At 35.0% G+C, this 23,075-nt stretch overlaps 1 protein-coding gene across 2 annotated transcripts; it reads left to right on the plus strand.

Moving 5' to 3' along the window:
* Nucleotides 1–261: 261 nt before the first annotated feature.
* On the plus strand, nucleotides 262–12,289 carry TBXT (T-box transcription factor T). Of its 2 annotated transcripts, XM_031968502.1 has the most exons (8): nucleotides 262–467; nucleotides 1,518–1,782; nucleotides 2,667–2,801; nucleotides 4,607–4,668; nucleotides 4,791–4,852; nucleotides 7,085–7,261; nucleotides 9,711–9,840; nucleotides 11,562–12,289. In XM_031968502.1, the coding sequence occupies exons 1-8, from the start codon at nucleotides 262–264 to the stop codon at nucleotides 11,833–11,835; spliced, it is 1,311 nt and encodes a 436-aa protein (XP_031824362.1). In that variant the 3' UTR covers nucleotides 11,836–12,289. The 2 variants fall into 2 exon arrangements, with proteins under 2 accessions (XP_031824362.1, XP_023359095.1); XM_023503327.2 differs by lacking the exon at nucleotides 7,085–7,261.
* The last annotated feature ends 10,786 nt before the right edge of the window (nucleotides 12,290–23,075 follow it).

Raw genomic sequence — 23,075 nt, forward strand, 5'->3', positions numbered from 1 at the left:
TCTCACGCACCGAGAGTTCAAGTGGAATTCACTTATTTCCCCCCTCCCCTTTTCCCTGACCCCCTCCCCCCAATTTCTATCTACCCATTCCCTTCCAAGTTTGTAGCTGTGCGCTGGGAGACTTCGCAGCTCCTTCCAGCTCTGAGTTTTCTTGCAAAGGTGACAACCTGGTATAGCTGAAAGTGGCTCTCGTAGAGTGAGTTGGACCGTTGCGGGGTGGGGGAGGGGTGGGGGTGGGGAAGGGGAGCAGAGAGTGAGAGGATGAGCTCCCCCAACACCGAAAGCTCTGGGAAGAGCCTGCAGTACCGAGTGGACCATCTGCTGAGTGCCGTGGAGAATGAGCTGCAGGCTGGTAGCGAGAAGGGAGACCCCACAGAGAGCGCGCTGCGAGTCACGCTGGAGGAGAATGAACTCTGGCTTCGCTTCAAGGAGCTCACCAACGAGATGATCGTCACGAAGAACGGCAGGTAAGGGATGTAACTTCGCATTTCCATCTCCCGACCTTCTTAATCCAAATTCTCTTCTTGGACTAGGCCCCCAGCATCCCCAACCTTCTATGTCCTGTACAAGGACTCGATTACTGGTGCTCTTCCTTTGCCATCTTGTACTGACTTCTTGGGTTCTTGGCCAGATTTGCCCAAAACAGTTGAAAGGGGTTCGAATCCCAGTTTTGCTATTACTTATCTGTGTGATCTTGGCGCAGACACTTATTTCTCTGGGCCTCAGTTTCCTTCTCTGTAAAATGAGAGCATTGAAGATTAAATGGTCCCTGAGGTCCCATCCAGCTCTTAAATATTCACTCTTGTGACTCAGTCTCTGATTAATTGAGGGTAAACGCTCTAATTTAGAAGGCAAATTTCAGCAGTCTGGAAACACACTGGGAAAGGCTGTGAATATGCACCTTAATTTCTGGGAGGGGAAATCTTTTACCTCCCTTTTTTTTCTTCTGGGAAATATTGGTCCTTTCATCCCCCCAGCCTGTTCTTCTTTTACACACACACACACACACACACACACACACACACACAAATACACCATTCACTTTAGTTTGCAGTTTTGTTCTGTGCCTCAAGAATTGGTTAGCTTGAAAGGCCAGGGCCCTGAACTGATATGCATTTATACTTTCTCAACCATGTCTTTAGTCATAAGGGCTATAGGAATGCCCAGGAGTGTGTCAGAAAGTTTTCAATACTTCAGGACTATATGGAAATGTTGGGTTTCCTAATTTTCAGTTCTCCCACTTCCTTTCCTCCTCTGCTTTCCAGTTCCCTCTACTTTTCCTTCTCAATTACTAAAATTTTCCTGTCCCACCTTTTTCTTAATAACCCTATAACCAGCCAAGAAATAGGAAAAAGCTGAGACCCTTTTGCTGGGCCCTTAAGATCATCAATTTAAACATTTAGAACTTGCTACATACTTGGGACAAATTTCTCTGAGCATAGCAAACAATTCCATTTCTCCTTTCCCTTTCCAACCCCATTCTCCTTCATCTCCTGTTTGCTTCTCCTCCTTTCCAGGAGAATGTTTCCCGTGCTGAAGGTAAATGTATCTGGCCTAGATCCCAATGCTATGTACTCTTTCCTGCTGGACTTCGTGGCTGCAGACAATCACCGGTGGAAGTATGTAAATGGAGAGTGGGTGCCAGGGGGCAAACCAGAACCACAGGCCCCGAGTTGTGTCTACATTCATCCAGATTCACCAAACTTTGGAGCTCATTGGATGAAAGCACCTGTCTCCTTCAGCAAAGTCAAACTCACCAACAAACTCAATGGAGGGGGGCAGGTAGGTCCTGGCCTCATCTTGACAGACTTTTGGTGAGAAGTAAGTCCTTAGCTGAAAAGGTAGAAGAATTGACACAGGGGGCCACCCAGTGATCAGTCTCTTCAGGCAAAAGAATCCTGCCCCATCCCATTTCTGATTGAAGATTTAGCTTCTTATTTATATGAAGTTGATTATAAGAAAACTAAGTCTCTCTAAAATGCAGATGAGCAAGAGAAGAGGAAAAAGAAGCCTAATTTTAAATATTATATGAGAGGTAGGGGTTACTCTATTCCCACCCATAAGTAGATTTCAGGAATCCTAAAGCTAAGGATATGTATTGAGTTTGATTATACTAACACTAAATGTTTCCTATAATATTTACAACTTGAAGATTGTTTCAACCTGTGGTAAATAAAAAAAGTTTTCTATTTTTTTTTCCTTTTGTGGTTGGGAACAGTTACTGGAAGGCTGTTTCCTACCAAGATGTAAAACAAGTCTAGGTTTTTAAGGGTAGCCATAGCTATTATGGAGGCTTCGGGTCTTAATTCTGCCAACCAAAAATGAAAAAAAAAAAACAAAACAGACTCTTCTGATTGTCTTTCATTGACTTTAATAGTGTTTGTGTAGCATAATTCTCATACTCCTTTATGAAAAGGTTGTTCTTTGAAGCAGCATAAATAAAAATACATCGAGAGGTATTTATTTATGTGATTATAACCAAGAGAACATTTTTTTTCACTTTGATTTGGGATGGATCTGCTGCTATACTTGGGATATGGACTCTGGATTCTAGAATGGCTGTCTTCCTCTTAAAAGCTTTAGTATCAAGTGAATGACTTCTCTTTCTGATGAAATTGTTTTCTTCACCATGTATTCTAATGGAGGACTTCTCCTGCTTTCCTCAGATCATGCTGAACTCCTTACACAAGTATGAGCCCCGAATCCACATAGTGAGAGTCGGTGGGCCCCAGCGCATGATAACCAGCCACTCTTTTCCTGAGACGCAATTTATAGCAGTGACTGCATACCAGAATGAGGAGGTAGGAAGGACTATTCAAAATTTCTTTGCTTCTGAGATTTCACTCTCTCAGAAATTTGAAAAAGAGCTCCCTACAAAAAAGAGGATGGGGGTGAAGGGAGGATGAGAGGGAAGAAGAGATAAAATAAACAGCAAAAAAAAAAAATGGATTATCTTTTTAAAGGGATCATGTTTGGTTTTGCTATTTGGGCAAATATATTTTGGAGTAAGGGAGAGAGGGAGACTGAGACTTAATCTGTTTAAACTTTAAAAATTTTAAAAATTACCTTTGGACTAATATTATAGTTTCAAAGCACATGAAACATGTTGAGTGCTGTGGAAAATAGTCTTAAGAAAAATAAGAGGGAGAGGAGAGGAAAAAAATCTAAAAAGAAATAATATAATAAAGTATGGTTCCTGATCTTTGATCTCATAGCTATAGAACTCTTTGGATGAAGAAATTCTCTGTATTAAAGTAGTCTATAAATCTCTATCTTCTAATCTTAGAGAGTGGTTTAAGGGGTTAAATGATTTGTCCTTGATCAGCAGCAAGTATCTTTCAGAGGACAGCACTCCTTCTCCTCAAGGCAAAATGTCTATCCAATAAGGTTATCCATTATTATCAAATGAAAGAATGTATGTATATAAAACTAATATATATATATATATATAATATATATATATATATGTTAAATTGCTATATGTTTTTGTTCAGTTGTTTTTCAGTCATTCCTGACTCTTTGTGACCCTATTTGAGGTTTTCTTGGCAAAGATACTGGAATATTTTGTCATAATCTTTTTCAGTTCATCTTACAGATGAGGAAATTGAGGCAAATAGGGTTAACAGCTAGTAAGTATCAGAGCCCAGATTTGGAACTCAGGAAGATAATGACTGTCCCTGACTCCAGGTTGGGTTATCTAACCATTGTGTTACCTACATGTCTAAAATGCTATATTAGTATCAACAAATGTAGTTGTACTAACACTAAAAGTAAATAGTAAGAAAATGTTGGAGTTTTTGAGTTTGTAGAATTAAAAAATGACAATGCATACCATTTCTTTAATTTTATCATAAAGAGTTGCATCTGTCATTGAATTGAATTGAAGCTATGTCATTTGGCACTTGTGGGCAAATTATTTTACTCTTCTTAGTTTTAAGTTTCCTCATCTACAAAATGAGAGGCTTGGATTAGACTATGGCAGATATCATCCCTCCCAGCTCTAAACGAATGTAAGTTAAGATAGATAGAGGAGGTAATCATAATTATCCAATGAGGAAAGAAGAGTGAAGGATCTTCTTTTGACTTGAAAAGAGAAAAAGTCTTCCTGTCCAAAAGAGAATTCTTTGGATAGTTTGGGATAAAATCTTGGAGAGGATTTAATAGAAATGCCAACCATCTCTGTTTCTCTGACAAAACTTAGACAACAAAAGATGTCCTTGAGATCTGACAATTATTTAACAAATCTGATAAATGTACATGGTTAGAATCTAGGCGAGAAGATGGAGATTTTATCATGAAGGTCTCATTTGACATTGTATGTACCCAAAAAGTAAGTCTGAGACTATTAGACAATTAGATGATTTTTTTGTAAACTTATTATGGTGGATCTTCTTTAGGAAATGACTTTAAGCAAACTCCATCTATGAATGATACTCCTGGAAATTTTCTTTAGAACCTCATCATTTGTTACAGAAGACTTTCTCATAAAAATACAATATTATATTTGCTTATTGCTGATCTTTTGTGGGGTGTTGTTTAGTACTAAATTTAGTACTGGAGCAATGCAAAAGTATATTAGCAAATTAAATTTCTTGTTGTTTTTCAGATCACAGCTCTTAAAATTAAATACAATCCATTTGCAAAGGCTTTCCTTGATGCAAAGGAAAGGTGAGAGAATTCCCACTAACCATGCCCACTCAGCAAAGTATACAGAAGCTCAAATATTAGTTCTATCAACGTTCCTTGGAAGAGTTTTCTTTTTTGATAAAAATTAAATTTGTTTTTTACAGAAGTGATCACAAAGATATTCTGGAAGAATCAGGAGACAACCAACAGACTGGATACTCACAATGTATGTTCCATACTGAGCTATTGTTTTATAATACACTTTGTTATTAAGTCCCAGGAGATGGAGATAGATCTAGAAGTCAAGAAAATTAATTTTGGTATCAGTGAGTGAAGGCAGGGTATGAAAATTGGCATTCTGAGCACAGGACACAGGGACTGCTCCCCCTAACCCCCCCCCCCCTTGCCTGTACTGATTACCTCTTTAGTTAAGATGAGCACTTCTCAGCCTTTGTGAGCCTATTTAGATAGGGAAGTTATACTTGATCAGGGTTATGTTATTATTCACTTCTGCCTCATTGCACATATGTACAGAAGCAGCTTAACAGGTGGGAAGAATCGGGGTCAGAAAAATGAAAGGAGAGAGAAAAATAGATAAACATTTCCTAGGAGCCTCAGAATCTGGCTCTCTTGTGGGGGGAACAAAAGAAGAATGTACATAAGCAGAGTTCATTTCTAATAAATGGCTTTAGTGGCAAATATCTTTCTAAAACTGGGAGAACAGTTTTGGTTTAAGGTAGTCTAGTCTTAAGTGTAATTGGAAGTTCTAAATCCATTTCCAAGTCATTTGGGGTCTGGAAAATTGCTCTGCTCTGTACCTAAGGTAAAGTTGAATTGGACCAGACTTTCTGGGAGATCAGGGGTAGCTTAGCAATCAAAAGTAGCCTCTCGATGTCTGTTAGGATAGGTAAAAGGTTAGAATTTGGCTTCGTACTGGTATGCTTTGGATACTCTCTTCTTGGGGCAATGAATTCTAAACAAATAGGACACTCTTTACACAACTACCTTGGGAATATTTACCCTATGGGTATATTAGGAGGGAATGTTTCCCTGCCTCTAGTGATAAAGGTGTATCACTATTCCTGTATGTAGAACAGAGATCAGAACTTTTTGGAAAGTACTGCATGCAGGCAGAGCAATAAATGAATGGAGAGTTTGAGGATTAAAAGTAATGATACTTTTGGAACTATCAAGATTATGACCAGTAATTTCAAGTGGTAGAAAGATGATTTAACAGACACCACACATTTCTGATTTTAAAAAAATTCCTCTTCTTTCTGAATATGTAGATGTTTATTATCCTGTGGTAATTACTGAGTCTCTTGTAAAATAACCCAAAAAGTACTTAAAGCCATTTAAAGTAGATGATAAACACACTGGGATCACAGATGATCTTTCACATATGTTTTGAGTGTATTTGCTTCACTCACTTAGATACTGTCTAAGGAACTGTTCTCAGCTTGGTAATTGTGAGCCATTTGATTATGCAAATTAATTGTCCTGTTGTTTCTGAAACAAGAGATTATATTTTTTCAAAAGGAAATGGAAGGAAAAATGGATTTTAAATTACTGAAAGGTGTGTTTGTGTTTGTGTTTGTGTATGTGCATGCGTGCTGTTTGAGAGAAAGACAGAAAGAGACATAGAGAAGGAAGGAAAAAAAAGGAAGAAGAAAGGAAGGAAGGGAAGAAAGAAAAGGAAAGAAGAAAGAAAGAGGAAGAAAGGAAGGAAACACATGAGGAAAGAAAGTATTTGCAGGATCTTTCCATCCTCAGGTCTTGTTGGCACTATTAACATGTTTCCTGAATTTCCAATGATACAGAAGGAAGGAAGGAAGGAAGGAAGGAAGGAAGGAAGGAAGGAAGGAAGGAAGGAAGGAAGGAAGGAAAGAAGGAAGGAAGGAAGGAAGGAAGGAAAGAAGGAAGACACATGAAGAAAATTTATTTAGGGGATCTTCCCATCCTAATCAGGTGTTGTAGGTACTATTAACATGTGCTTTGGATTCCCTAAATTACAATTCTTTAAAAACCACAGATCTTTGAATTGTCTATTAAGGTATGCATAGATGTGGTCTACATTTTTAGTGCCAAAATCACTCGTACTTACAAACATTAAAAATCACTTTTCAATATAAGAAATATTTAAACTCTGAATTTTGCTGTATGATTGTTTCAAACACTGAATTCTTGCTTTTGTACTCAATACATGAATTTTCTGATTCATTTTTACTTTCTATGTAACTAGACTGTTAACATGAAAACTGATCTGAAGCTTTTTAAGGGGAAATAATGAAGGAAGGAGATCAGCAGTCTGAGGGAAATATTTACAAAAGAAACACAATTTAGTGAGCAAAACTATGTATTTTACAAACCAATATAGAACCTACAGATTTTTTCTCTTTCCACTTTCTGACTGATAATATAACTAATATAATAGTTACTCAGTATTTCTTGCTCATAGTAGGAGGATGGCTTCTTCCTGGAACTGGTACTCTTTGTCCACCCACCAATCCCCATGCTCAGTTTGGTGCTCCTTTGTCACTCTCTTCTACACATGGCTGTGAACGGTACCCCACACTGAGGAACCACCGATCATCTCCCTATCCCAACCCTTATACTCATCGAAACAACTCTCCAAGTAAGTCTGATGTCTGTGATTAATTGGTGATGACCAAAAGAGCACGAATTTTGGAATGGCTGGCCACAAGCACTGAAAACTCTTTTCCAAACACTTATGACTGAAGTTTGAGCTGTCTTCTGGCAAGGGAACAATTGCACACAGACATGGACCTGGGAGAGGGAAGAGAGGAAGGGGGCATGAGTAAGATAATTGCATATGCTTTTCGGATATTTAACCTGGATTTCATGTATGTCCATGAAACCTGCAGGTGTCAGGGTATCTTATTCATGCAAAATAAAAAGAGATGGAAAATGATTAATGAAAGTCACCCTAAGTCAGCCTAGAGTATGAGTTCTAGAGCACCTCTTTTCTATCAAGGGTTAGACCAAAATGAGTAACACTTACCAAGTAAAATTGTTTTATATTTTTACCACCCTAGGAACATTTACCAACAGCATGAAGTGGGCAGTTAGACTCTATATGAATTCTTGGGACCTTGTTAAGGGAAGAATCACATCAGATACAATAATCTTTCTCTTCATCCTTCCTTCCTTTTGTTTTGAAAATCAAAATAAAAACCAGACTATTTGAGCATAAAAATAAATAAAAAATAAAAACCAGGGATTCTCTCTTCCAACTAAAACTCAGCTTAAACCTGTGAAGTTTTTTATCCTTTTGAAAGTGGTCTCTGACTTACAGCAAAACTTGAATTTCAATACTCTGTCCCCTCCTCCTCTCTGAAATTGTGTATAGTATTATATTTCATATATACTACTTAATGCAGGAGCTCTGAACTTTCTATGTGTCATGGATATATTCTTAGAATATTTTTTTATTTATAAAATAAATTATATAGGATTAGAAAGGAAACTATGTTGAAATCCCAGTTAAAAAATATTTTTAAAACCAGTAGATGGACCTCAACTTAAGAATCCTTGATTATTGTAAAGACATGGATTTTTCTGATTTCATATGTATCTTTTTAATTTTTAACTACATGTCCTGAAAAATAGGGTTGATATGGCTTCCCCCTTACCCTTTAGCATCAGTAGATCAATAATTTTTTTTGTCACTTTTGCTCTTTGACCCAGAAAAGTGCCTTTCCCCCCTGACACTGCTGACTCAATTTACAGAGGAGCATAAGTAAAGAATGATAGGTTGGCCTGGTTCCTTTCTACTGTCTCCAAAGTAACTCCCAAGAACATCTGTTGGCTTTAATGATCATACCAATAAGAAAAACCTAGTTGTGAGCATGAAGTAATACCTCTATTATTGTCAACTTAGCCCCTGAAAAACAATAGGGCAAAAGAAACTAGATGATATTTTAAAAATAAGTCTGCCTTTCACAGTTGAGTGAGTGCTTAATCTTTCTCTATTTTAAATTAAAAAAATAAATTCATAGTCCTAGGTCCTAAGTCATGTAGTGGAGAGAGTGCTGGATCTGGAATCAGGAAGACTCATCTTCCCGAGTTCAAATGTGGACTCACACACTTACTAGTATGTGACTCTGGGCAAGTCACCCAACCCTGTTTGCCTTAATGTTATCATCTGCAAAATGAGAAGGAAATGACAAACCATTCCAGAATCTTTGCCAAAAAAATCCAAATGGGTTCATGAAAAATTAGATATGACTGATCTAGACCTGGAGCCAGAAGGGATCTCACAGGTGCTCTAGTTCAATACCTTAATCTCACATTTAACAAACCTAGACCTAAGAAATTGAATTGACTTGCCCAAGATCACTCAGCTGTCAGAGAGGGGAGGTTTATGCCCAGATTCTCTAACTCTTTTCAAAACTTAGTAACCATCAACAAAAACATTTAAAGAAAATTGTTTTAAAAGACAGCATAAAGAACTCAAGCTTTAAATGATTTTCATTTATATTTTAAAAATTTAATTTAATTAGTTTTATTAAATTAAAAACAATAATTCATGTTTCCTTCCAGTTCTTATGATTTGCATCAGATTTTGATCCTGGTTGTGGTTTTATTTTGCCACAGTCTTTGTTTTAATATTGTTACTCATTCTCTGTTGCTTTATTTCTCTTCTTGTATATCTCTATATTTATATGTCATTTCTTACCACTCAATATTAACTCCTTCCTATTGATATACACAATTTCTTTATGGAATCTTCTCCTCCAACTAAGTAGTTTTAGGTATGTAGAATATTTTCTCTTATCAAATTGTCTAATTATATAGAGCTTACCACTTCTAAAAATGGGTCTTCCAACACTAACTATTTAATTTTTTTCTAAGCAAATAGGATTGGCAAAGTCTCGAACTAATCTAAAAGCATTGTCATAGGGCATAATAAACAGATATCTCTAATGTATAACAGTAATTTAATTATGATAATTATTTAGCATAATTGCTTTGTTTAGCATTTTAAATTTGGTATCAAGTTGAATTTTTTGTTTAGGAGATATCCCAGTAATCTTTTTTTTCTCCTCCTACAAATTCCCTAGCCTATTCTGACAATTCTTCTGCCTGTCTGTCCATGCTTCAATCCCATGATAACTGGTCCAGTCTTGGAATGCCCACCCATACCAGTATGCTGCCCATGAGTCATAGTACTGGCACGTCTCCAGGTTCTAGGTAAGAGTTATATTTATATTTCTTTAGAGATTATACAAAATCATGGTTTGGACCCTTACTGGTTGGTATATTGCATGAATAATGAAGCCATGCTTTTTTCATATGTTAGGAGGGAACTAGAGTCTCCTTTCTAGTTGCTCTTCTGGTTGGCTTAGTACATGCAGAGAAGAACAACAGCCAGGAACCATTTTCATGCAGGCTGCAGAGTTGGCTGGAGATTGGGGGGAGAAAGTAGCTTTACTCCATGCTATAGTCCACTTCAGCTTTCAGGCAGAGCTACCTCATGGTGATAGAAAAATATGAAAACTTCTCCATTCTCATTTAAACTTCTAACATGCATCCTTTTTTACCTCAGTTATTAATAGAAAATCTCACTATGCAGCTCCTGTTCTGAAAGAATTAGTAGGTAGAATTGGTTTAAGTGAAAGAATTAGTGAAGGGATTTGAGAGGTGGGGGTGGACTGAAAGAAATAGGCAGAAGACATATTGATGGAAATGATGCTCAGTACTTCAAGACCTCTGGCTGGAGGGCAAGGACTTCAAATTCAGAAATAAATATAATTAATTGTTGAGATAATTAATGGCTTATAAAGGGCATTAACTTTTTGAACTAGAAGGTGACCTAAGTTCCCCCTCTCATTTTTTTTTTTTTTGTTCAGATGAATTATCCCCCATTCATTTTACAGATAAGGTTTTAGGAAGATTCTAAGTAATTTATCTTCAAGATTATACAGCTAGTTAGAGAAGACTTAGAGGAAATTCTAGCCATGTGTGAAAGCATGTTGTGGAAGAAAGGGATTAGATTTGTTCTGTTTGCCCCCAGAAGCAAAACCAGAAGTAGCAGAGGGAAATTGAAATTTTAGTCTTGATGATAAGAAAAAAAAATAAAACAAAATTTCCCTACAATTAGAACCATGAGATCCTCAAAAGAGGATGGGATCAGATTCTCCTTCTTGGAGCTCTTCAGCCAGATAATCAGTTGTCAAGTATATTAATGGGGAGATTCTTTTTGTATGTTTGCTGAGTTCACATCTGACTTCAGACATTTATTGTTTGACTCTGGGCAGATTGTTTAACTTCTGTCTGCCTCAGTTTCTGTCAGCTGTAAAATGGGGAAAATAATAGCACCGAGTCCACAGGGTTTTTGTGAAGATTAAATACAGAGTAAGTTAAATTAAATGAATTTGTGATAGAGAAAAGTAGGCACAGTTAGAATAATAATAGAAGCTAACATTTGTATAGCACTTTAAAGTTTGCAAAATGCTTTGTTTTCTCATTTTACCCTCACAACATCCCACTGTGGCTGGTGCTGTAATTACTCCTATTTTACAGATGGGGAAACTGAGGCTAAGAGATTATTACTTGCACAGAGATAGACAGATTTAGTGTCTTGAGGAAAAGCTGGAACTCAGGTTTTCTAGAACTATATCTCTCCTTCAATAAGAGACTCCTGTCTCATTTTTATTCCTCTTTAGCAAGTAAAGGAGCTATAGCATAAATGACTAGTCTAGAGTTCCTATGTAGACATACACAATAAGTGATGAATTCAATTAATTTGCCTACTTTTCTCTATCACCCTGGTTTGAAAAATATTTGGATATACGAGTTTTCATTATTATATAGAGGATTTATTGTTGTTGTTTTCCTTGTCTAAATGTGCTTTTCCTTTTAGTGGCCGGCTTCCATGCTCTCTTTACTCATTCAAGTTTTTTTCATTCCAGTCAGTATCCTAACTTATGGTCGGTGAGTAACAGCACTATCACACCAGTGGCTCAGTCAGCAGGGATGTCCAATGGGCTGGGAGCTCAGTTTTTGCGGGGCTCCACTGCACATTACCCATCCCTTCCCCATACGGTTCCAGCTTCCTCTTCCTCTGGATCTCCATTGTATGAAGGCAGTGTCTCAGCCACAGATATCCCTGACAGTCAGTATGATGCTTCAGCACATGCCCGCCTCACAGCCTCATGGACACCTGTATCACCACCTTCCATGTAAATAGAGAGACTTAAAAAAAAAAGTTGCACAGACTTTTTGTTGTTGTTTCCTTTTGATTTCCATAGGCTGATTTGGTCAGCTAAATGGTTCAGGGAATAAAAGGCGTAGAAAGAATTCTGGACTATATTGAGAAAGAATGAAAGCCAGATTGCTGTTTTATCAAGAGTGTGAAGTCCTCCAATTCTGGAAAAGAGGAGCAGCAGCTCAGACTTGGGCTTGGACTTGGACTTCTTTACCTGTCATGGGGAATTGGATTTAAGACAAACATACTAACCAGCCTACTTTTACCTAGGTTTGTTTGACTGGGACTCAGAAACTTCATGAACACAAGATTCCACTCCAATATTTGATAACAAAATCTGGACAACAAACATAACAGTCCCCATATCAGTTCACCATTGGTCTTTAGTCAGTGCGGTATTTAAGTATACCGTTCCTCTTTAAATGAACTGTTCTTTTCCATTTAGGTAAAAAGAAAAATCAGTGTTATTTTGTATCAATTTCCAGGTCACTTTGTATATCAGTGAACATAATTGTAGTTGAGCTGTTTAAAGACAGAGTAAATTGATAGTTGGAAACAATATTAGAATTGCACATGATTTAGTTGAACTGCAAAATTTGGGAATTCTCAGTCCACTAGAGTGTTATTATTTTAAGCATTTGCAATTATTTGTATAGTTAGATTATGCCACAACTGTATGCTAATATTCCCCTTTCTACTAAAAAAAAAAAAAAAAAAAAAATCAAAGACAATCAGCCGGAAATATTTCCTGCTAAATAAAGGCAATATGCAAAATTTGGCTGCTCTAGTTGTTATTATGTAAATCTAATTTCTCATCTTTTAAGGTGAGTTCTGCTATTTGATTACAGAGGGTCATAAGATACTTTCAGACAACTCCCCATTCAGCATTTCAAGCAGCTTTGAATCATTAGATGATAAAGGAAGCAAAGTTCTTTGTAATATTTAATTTTATTTCAAGTCTCCTATTTATAGTTCACATTGTAATTGTTTTGCACATCATAGCATGAGCCAATGTGGGTATTAGACTAATTATGCACAGGACACAATTAAAGTTACTGAGAGGTGAATATGAAGCTGGATTATGAAGTTTACTAGTTTTAATTTTAACCTCCTTTCCAACATGGACCTCTGTATTGTATTTTAATTTAAAAATTCTGTTATTAGAAGACAATGCAGTAGAGAGGTAGAAAGAAAAAATTAAAAGTATCTTCTGTCTTTATCCTAATGCAAGAAAACAGTGCAGAATAAAACTGGTCAGTACACATTTTCAAGGAGTTTATAGGACCAAAATCCATTGGACGGAAAAGAATGATACGCTTTGTCAACTTCTTGTAAATTTGGAGATCTGGTGGCTTCTATTTTGTGAAAATGTACAGTGAATGTATAAATCCTTTTATAGCTGTCTCTTTTAATAGAAACTGTATTTAATCATGTATAACATGTATTTTAAAATAAGTTAAGCATTTTCAAGTTTAGTAAAATAATTTTAAAATGTTATTTTGCACTTTGTGAAAATAAGAACACTAATCTTTTTTTTTCATCTTTTAGTTTAGTATGCTTCTTTTTTCTTTCATGAAGTTTGGTTTGGAAGTGTGATCTATTTAATCAGTTTGAAATACTTCAGAAGGGAATACAATATTATACATCATTTTGCACCACTTATGATGTAGGTTTCTGATTGATCCATTTTTTTTTCCCTTTCGAGCACACTGAATGAAAGATACAGTTTGGAAAGCCTCAAACAAGTTTCATTTTAAAGCAATGAGTCACGGAATGGTATTCCCAGATCCCTCAGTAATAGGATTCTAGTCACATAGGTATAGGCATTAGTTCCCCTATTTGGTCATATTAATAAATCCATATGAGATGTGAGGCAGATAAATAGTATTACAATTATGAAAAGGCATTGGTGAAAAATGAAAGGTCCTGTGTTTATATATCTGTATCCTCAATACCCAGCACAGTACCTTTCATCTTTTTGGCACTTTATTATTCCTATTAGAACAATGCCTTTCACATACAAGGTTTACCATAAATTGTTTTGATTTGAATTGACCCTTATTTGGATATTTCGCTAAGTAACTTGATGAGAGAAACTAGCAATAGCTGCCAGCGCTTTTTCTCTTCCTTTTCATACTACACAATAATTTGTGGTAGTGGATGGGGGAAAATATCCTGTTACTGCACAGTTACTAGCAGTGACATCTTCATTCTTACTACCTAATTTATCATTAGATTGATTTCCCAATGTGAAAAGTATTAAAACTTAAAAAAATAAGCAGTACAAATTGTTGTTATACACCTGGTAGAAGGGAACAAGATATGATTCTTCTGTCAAGGGTTTAATGAGATGAGTTTGTGGAGGAAGCATCCAACATATAAATTGTCTAAAACTCCCTACTACTCTGATTTAGGGACTTTTAAACTTATCTTCATGAAATAATTGGGAGTTCAGTAGAACTCACTATTATCTTTTGTAGTCATAACCTCCCTTTTCTTTCCCATGTTTCTTAAGTCTGACCAAAGTATTACCATCCTCTGGCAATATTCAAGAATATATTTGGCTGTTATGGAAAGTGGGTTAGGTTATTTTAGAATCATTTGTTTGGTCAGTCAATGAGCTAGGATTTCTCATTTATTGATATCTTAAGTCTTTTCCCCAAGTAGACTGCTTATTGGAAACTTAGTCATGAAATAGTAATAACATCCTGTCACTAAAATTCAAGTATTTGTTGATCTTCAATGAGATACATGCTCACTCAAAAGTGTTGAACCTAATTATCCATACAAGATAAAAAATGCCTATTGTCCAAATGACTTTTCATGGACAGCCTACAGGATCAATTGATATAAGCCAGAATGTATCAGAGGCATGCTATGAATCTAAATGCTCCTGAACCAAAATCTAAAATCTCCTCACTCTATCCAATATTCAATGCTGTTGAATTCTTATATTTAGGGAATGTTGAGTAGGCCAGATGATCTGAAGTAAGACTAAGAAGGGTCTTCAATGTCATGCTAATCAGCTTCAATTTTCTCATCTTATTTCTCTTTTATGGTGATAACAATAGCACTACCTCATAGGACTTTTGTGAAGATCAAATGAAATACATAAATCATAATGCAAAACATGACATTGTATAAATATTGGTTATTATTATTATTATCCACAGTCACATAGTAAGTGATTGAAACAGGCTTAATAATAAACAATTATAATTGTTCATACTGAAACTTTTGAAGAAAAAGAATTGCAGGTCACCCAAAGATTCCTGGAGAGATGTATAGTGTGTATGATATATGTTGCTTATTCCAATGAACATGCTCAGGCATACTTCATTTTAAAAAATCCTCCACTAATCCATGCCATCCTTTCAAACTCCCCTTCTACATCTCCCCTCCATTTTATTTCCAAACTCCTAGAAAGGTTTTCTGCCTTTATTTTCTTCCCACTCAGTCATTTCTCTATTTAGCTGCTGACCCCAAAATTTGTCTAGAACATCATATATGAGATAACCCATGTCTTAATCTGTGCTCTGAAACAGTTAATTTTTCTTAAATATTCTTGTAATTTCTTTAAAATATTTTCACTGTCTTTTTTGTGAGTTTTATCACTCCAGACTATTTAGAGGCTTGATTTAACATTATTTCTAAGGGAAACTGGGGAAAGCTTAGGCAGCTTCTTGGCTTCTCCTTGCCACCTTGGCTCCACCTCTAGGAAAAATTTTTTAACAAAAAAAAGTAGTTAAAAGGACATTTTTTACTGATCTGGGTAGGAGATATGTTCTTAATCAAATAAGGAACAGAAGCAATTACAACAGATAAATATATATAACTTTAAATACATGAAACTGAAAAGGTTTTGCAAAGCAAAATTACCTAAAATGAGAGGTAATCCAATATGGAAAAAAATCTTTGTATGGTTTAAGTTTCTTTGATAAGAGTTGATAACATAAGACATGTAAACTACACACCTATGTGTTTATATGTATAGATAGACACATATCTGTGTATGTATTATACAGTTATGCATACTTCATATACAATATGAATATTGAAGCCATACTTCATTGGATTAATAGTTAAAGGATCTGACAAAAGGTTCACAAAAAATTATTATAAACAAATAACCACCATATTAAAAATGCTGCAAATTACTAATAATAAGAGATGTGAGAATCAAAACAACTCTGAGGTTGGCAAAAAATTTTGCCAATTTGACAAAAGATAAGAATAATGTTGAAGAAGTTTTTGGAAGATAGACCCACTAGTGTCTTGTTGGTGGATCTGTGAATCAATATAATCACTCTGGAAAACAATTAGGAATTTTGCAAATAAAATGATTAAAATATCCATACTCTTTGATCAAAAGATTCCATTTCTAGGCTTATACCCCATGAAAGTCATTGATAAGAAGAAAAGTCCCTATATATAGCACTTTTTTTGTGATGGCAAAGAATTAGAAACAAAATAGATGTCTATCAATTGAGGAAGGATTAAACAAAACATGGTACTCTAAGGTAATGGATTATTGCTGTGCTGTAGGAAATGATATAAGGAATATAATGTATAAAAAGACATTTGCAAAGATCTACTTCAACTGTAGTGAAGTATACAGAGCCAAGAAAACAATATACACAATGACAAGGTAAATGGAAAAAAACAACAACCACCACATTAACAGCAACACAAAATCAAGTAATTGAAGTAGCTTTCAAACCTAAATGTTTGTAATTCCAATTCCAGCTCTTAGGTCTTGTGCCAATAAGAGCCTAGCCCATCTTGGTTTTGAATGACAAAATGCATAACTCAGGAGAGAAGAATATGCCCTAAGAGGTTATATTAAAAATGGTCTTCTTAGAAGCTTTCCCTCCCCCATCTTCTTTATGCTTATTGCCATGTTCCAGTCTATCCAGAATTTTGGAACCTCTTTTTACTCACCTTGCACTTTGATGTAACTGTGCTAAAGCGTTTTCTGCTGAAGGTATTCTTTCTTTCCTAGTAACTCTCCCTGTGTATCTCTCCTTACTCTCCCATACTTGATCCCTTAGTCTAGTCAGTTCCTTTAAAGAAGGCACTTCTTGAGTTTGCATGTCTTCAAAACTTTTAATTGCCTAGATATGTCTTATCTTTAATACCTGGGATGATCTATGTAGAATAAGATACTAGCAAGAATAAATTGTAAGGGTTTCCAGACTATATAAAGAAAAGTTGACTAGAAAAGGAATGTGAGAAAGAAGATTAGACCTACAAGAGGAAAAAGTTCAGGGGTGGTAATAGTAAAAAGTGAAGATAAGGAAGAAATAAAGAAAGTGATAGAAAATGTCTTTAAAATAGTCTAGCTCAGCACTCCAATAGAAAGTAAGTTTCTTGAAGGCAGGTACTACTTTTATTTTGTTTTATAATTCAGAGATTTAGAGTCAGAACAAATCTTCGAGATTAGTTAAATTACCTTAATTAACAAATAAAGAAACTGAAGCTTTGGTGTAAGACAGCTTTACCAAGGTCACACAAATAGTAAGTGACAGAGTCAGAATTTTAATCCAGTCCTTCTGACTTGTCATCTAGCATTCTTTCCATCACGTCCTCTTTGTATCCATAGTATGTAAATCACTGCTATACATACAGTAACTAGAATAGGGGACTCACCAATGGGAGCTCCATTCCCAGAGCATGTGCAGCTCTGGAAACCAAATGGAAAGTATAGGGTGCCTTCTTCCAGAGAAGATTATTGCTTACCCCCAACAATCTCCAGTGACTTTATAGTTGATTCAGGAGATGATAAAGAGCCTCTGGTCAGCTGCTTCTTGTATTTGGACATTAGGTAAAGAGGAAAGTATGTGAAGAAAGTAGTCCCAACATGGGCTGGAACAGACTTTAGAATTCAATTAATTTTCTCTTCTTATTTTACCATTAAGGGAATTGAAGCATATCCTCATTACTTTTAATTTAAAGGTCTATGCTATCATGAGCATAAATTGCATCAAGAATGATATATTTTCAGGGGAAATAATTTAATCCTGCTTTCTGACAGTAATCAAGGTTTCCATCCAAGTCTCTTCTGTGGGCTGTCCTCTTAGAACCAAATTGTTGGAAAGGAATGCCACTTCCCACCATGTAGGAGAATTTTCTCATAAGGAAAAATACATAGAATACAAGTAGAACTCCTTGAACCTGAGTGATTGATGGGCAATTGACCTGAAAAAAAAAAAACAGGAGGTAGTGTTAAATAAATATTACATGCAATCATGGAAGAAGAATTCTTGATCTAAATTTTATTTCAAAGATTTCTTTACATTACTATCATCTATATTTCAAATCACAGCTAACCTCTAGTTTTCTGGCAATGGGTCTCCTTTGTTAAATTACTTTTTCACTCTTTCATTTTGTGAAGAACAAGTAGTACTCACATCACTGTTAGGTTTTTTTTTTTAATATTTACTTTGAATGCATGTGTGCATAAATATATGAATATTGTCAGTCATTTTAATCATGTCCAATCCTTCATGACCTCACTTGTAGTTTTCTTGACAAAGATACTAGGTGGCTTGGTATTTCCTTCTCTAACTTATTTTACAGGTGGAGTTACTAAGGCAAACATGGTGAAGTGGCTTGCCTGGGGTTGCCCAGCTAGTGATTATTTGAAGCCAGATTTGAATTAAAGGTGTTGAATTATATCACTGGATGGGTCTTAGGGACCATTTATATCCATTTTCTCATGTTACAGATGAGGATATTGAGGCCCAGAGAGAGTAAATGAATTGCTTAAATGTCACAGTGTAGAAAAGCATGTAGAAACATACTTTATAAACAAGTTTGTTAAGAATTCAGAATATCATTATAATATGGTTTTACATTACTGTTTTTTTTTTTTGAAACTGTGTTCAAGTGACTGTAATTTGGGATTTTGAATTAGGAATACCTAAATCTAAATTCCCTAGCACTTGTCCACTCTGTGACTGGGCAAATCATTCAACATCTTTCTGCATCACTTTCCTCATCTGAAAATGAGGATAATAAGTGAAAATAATAATAGTACCTATTTCTATGGTTTATTGAGGGGATCAAAAGAATAGCATTTTAATCACTTTGCAAATCTTAGTCTAATGACAGACATTATTCTTAAAAGATCTAAACAGTTCTGAATTAATCCCATTTTTATTTTGTATTTTAACAAATTTTGATTTGTGTTTTGCCAAAAAGGTTTGTTAAAGGCAGGGATGAAACATTCTATATGTTAAACCTTAATCTGTTATGTACTCACATTTAAGGCTTGGAAACAACCAATAAACATTCATTGATGATTGTAATTAGAACAATTCATAGAATCTGGGGAGGGGTGTGGAGAAGAGGTTGGTCTTGATCAAAGTGACCTGTCACATAAAATTGCTTAAGTGAGGACTATGAAGAGGTCCAATTTAAAGGCTTACCTTTAGCTGAATTCTTCCTGAAACCTCCATTTTCTTCACACCTTTATTCCTCCTTTATGGCTCCTCTTCTGACAATAAGACTTCTCTGTTTGCTTCTCTGGTATCTTTTCCTCTTCACTTCACTTTTTAATTCCTTATTATGTGTGTCTTCCCTCATTAGAATGTAAGTTCCTCAAGGAAAGGTACTGTCTTTCTTTTTGCTTGCATTTGTATTCCCAGAGCTTAACAGAATAAATGGCACAAAGAAAGCACTTAAATAAATGTTTGTTAACTTGTTAACTATAAATTTACATCTTATGCTTTATTTTATTTCTCTACTATAGCATTTTCACTGGAGGGTAAAATAGATTAGCTCATTTTCTATTATTTTATAGCCAAGATTCTGTGCCCTTGTTCTGTCAGCCATTCTCTTCATCATAAGGATATAGATATATATATTGCCTTTTCTCTCCAACAGAGGCAGCATGGTTAGATAAGTGAACTAAAATTACCCATCATTTCTTGTAACACAATAATATTCCACTTTACTGATACATCATAATTTGTTCATCCATTTCCCAGTTGATGGGGACCCTTTTAATTTCTAGTTTTTTTGCCACTATAAAAAGAACTATTATAAATATTTCTGTACATATTGATCCTTTACTCCTTCCTTTGGGGACGCATCATTAAGTTGAAAGATATGTTCAGTTTAATGATTTTTGGGACATAATTCTAATTGCTTTCTAGAATGACAAGACCAATTTATAGATCCCTCAAGAATTCATTTTTTTCCCTGTTTTCCTGTTGCCCCTCTGACATTTCTCTTTTCTCTAACAACTGAGACAAACAGGGTTAAGTGCCCAGTATAAACAATAGCTATAGAAGTGCTAACTATTGTTATTGTTGTTATTATCATTATTATTATTGTTACTGGGGCAGCTATGTAGCACAATGGAAAGAATACCATCCCTGTAGTCAGGAAGACCTCAGACACTTACTAGTAGTATCACCCTGGGCAAGTCACTTAACGTTGTTTACCTTGGTTTCCGAAAAAGGAAATGACAGGTCATTCCATTATCTTTGTCAACACAAACAAACAAATAAATCCCAATCAAAAGAAAACAAAGAACCCAACTCAAATCAAGTCACAAAGTTGGAAATAACTGAATAACAACATTGTTATTACTAGCATTATATCAGAGGAATGCTGCAAAGATCTTTTTTTCCTAGTTAACTCTTTAAAAAAAATTTAAACACACTGATCTTGTTTGTGTAAAAACCTTAAATTTTATGCAATCAAAATTGTTTATTTTATCTCTCTACCTCTTGGCTCCCACAGCGGCTCTTTAAGACTCATTGTTAGAATCTTAAAAAAATTTTCTTCCTTGGTTATATAATTGATTTTTGATATGATCTTTTATATTTGGGTCATGTTTCCATTTGGAACTTGGTATTTTAGGGAATGCTTTTGAAGAAGATCTTGAGAGAAGGAGCTTATTTAAATACTCCTGCTCCTGAATTCCAAATTCCAACTCTGAAAAACCAATGAAATTCTTGTCTTAGAGATTCCCAAGTCTAGTACTTTGTTTGGTTTGATATCATGATGACCTTCCAGTTAAGGTGCAATATATCTTGTTCTTGCTACCAGAATTAGTAGACTATGTACTTACGTGCCTTAAAACAAAATTACTTTAAAATTTTTTATATTACTTCAGGACATTTAATACTTAACAATGCAGCATAATTTGAAAAACTAAATTTTATTGATATATTTTAAATTATCTCCAGAAAGCTATTGTAACAAAGAATAAAATGGTGAAGAGGGGTAGGAAGTAGTTTAATATAACTTACCAACACATTGAAAGATTTTAGCATTATCTATTGTGTTGTATATTCATGACCCTCCAAATCTCCAAAGATGGGAAGGGAAGCGCCTCCTCACATTTCTTCTCTGGGGCAAAGTTTGGCCATTGTACTAGGAAAGATTTACCACAATTTCCTCTTCCACCTGCAACAAAACAAGTCTCTGGGACTTGATTCATCCCTGGCTTCTTTGATGAAATTCCTTACCATTCAAGAGCATAAAAGTCCCAGACAAGTGGAGCTGGATCCCTTCTAACTCAGTGAATGTTCCAAGACTTTTATAAGTCAACATATTCTGTCCTATTGACTAGGGTTATATAAGCCAAGAACTTCTGCATCCTTGTTTTTTAGGACTAAGTAAACCTTCTTTTGTTGACTATTTAGTAACTGTGTATCATTTCATCTCAAAATTAAACTGCACTAATAGGATACTGAGATCAATCCTCTAAAAGCCCACTATCATTTCACAAAATTCAGTTGAAATTTATTGTTGTTGTTTTTATTCTTATTTTTCCTATTTGTCCATATTTTCCTGTTATTATAGTAATTTCTTTGTCAGTTATATATATATTTATTTATTTACTTATTAAATATTTACTATATTTATTTTCATCTCTTTTTAACAGCACAGTAATATTTTGTTAAATTTTTGTACCATAAATTGCTTAGCTGTTCTCCAAGCAGATTGAGCCTATTTTGTTTCTTTTTCCTCGCTATCACAAAATATGCCATTGTAAACTTTGTTAAATATGAGAACTTTTTTTTTTTGTCATTGACTTCTGTGAGATTTCTGGATCAAAAGGTATGGTGAGAATTATGGTCACTTTCTTCTTATAACTAAATTTTGTCGAGGAATATTTGAGCCAATTCACAACTCCACCAACTATGCATTAATATGCCCATTTCCCCACAAATTTCTAACATTGACTGTTCTCATCATTTGTTATCTTCTTCCTCTCTTCCAGTTCTATTTAAACCAGTTCTTTAATTGTTCTTGGAAAGGATTTATCAAACTATCTTTTAGTTTCATTTTTCATCCTTGTGACTTTCTAAATCAAAATATCCCTCCTTAACTACCTATTAATAGTGTCTCCCTTTATTAGAATGTAAATTTTTCCTTGAAGTCAAGGACTATTTTTATTTTTTAGCATAATGCTTGTCAAATAACTAAGCACATCATAAATGTTTTTCATTCATTTCTTTATTAATTATTTAGAGCATTTATTTTATTCATATAAATGTTTTAATTTTCATTTTTTTCTTTTAAGAAATGCTTATTCATTCTTTGTTTATTTAATAATTTTAATTTATGTCAATTAGACAATTAGAACCTTAGAGTTTTTAGAATTTTATTATTAAAATCTTATTGTTAGAACTTTAAAAATATTTGATACAAAGACTTTTCCCCTTTATATCAAAAAAATTTTAAGGTTCTAACAATGAGTCAGAGCTGCTGTGGGAGCCAAGAGATTAACTATCAATGGTCATACAAATATATGTTTCATAGAAAGGAGCTGAACATAGATTTCCCTGACCACAAGACTAGCCCTCTCTTAATCTAATAAAAAACTACCATTTCTGCCCCTAAAGCAATTTATATTATACCAGATATGTGGGGGGTGGGAGAGTGGGGTGAAATACTAGAAGGACTTTTAACTCCATTTTACAGATTGGAGCACAGAAAGTATGACTTGCCTACTTACATAGCCTATCCAATCACAAAAGACAGCAGATAATATTTGGTTTGATAAATGTCTACTGACAAATATCAGCATACACAACAGAATATGGTTACTGAGACCAAAGCTGGATCTACATAAGTGAAATGACTAAATTAATCATTTTGGCCATATTAAAAATGGATGGAGGGGTTGACGAGTCTGGTTTAGCCAAGATGCTCATCATAATCGACATAACTGCTCTGAATGTATGTCAGTTCAATT

Source organism: Sarcophilus harrisii, chromosome 4, assembly GCF_902635505.1.
Source record: "Sarcophilus harrisii chromosome 4, mSarHar1.11, whole genome shotgun sequence".
Lineage (NCBI taxonomy): Eukaryota > Metazoa > Chordata > Mammalia > Dasyuromorphia > Dasyuridae > Sarcophilus > Sarcophilus harrisii.

Coding starts and splice junctions, on each gene's coding strand:
- TBXT (XM_031968502.1), top strand. CDS start 262: ATGAGCTCCCCCAACACCGAAAGCTCTGGGAAGAGCCTGCAGTACCGA. Junction 468..1,517: donor ATCGTCACGAAGAACGGCAG/GTAAGGGATGTA, acceptor CCTCCTTTCCAG/GAGAATGTTTCCCGTGCTGA. Junction 4,853..7,084: donor ACAGACTGGATACTCACAAT/GTATGTTCCATA, acceptor TCTTGCTCATAG/TAGGAGGATGGCTTCTTCCT.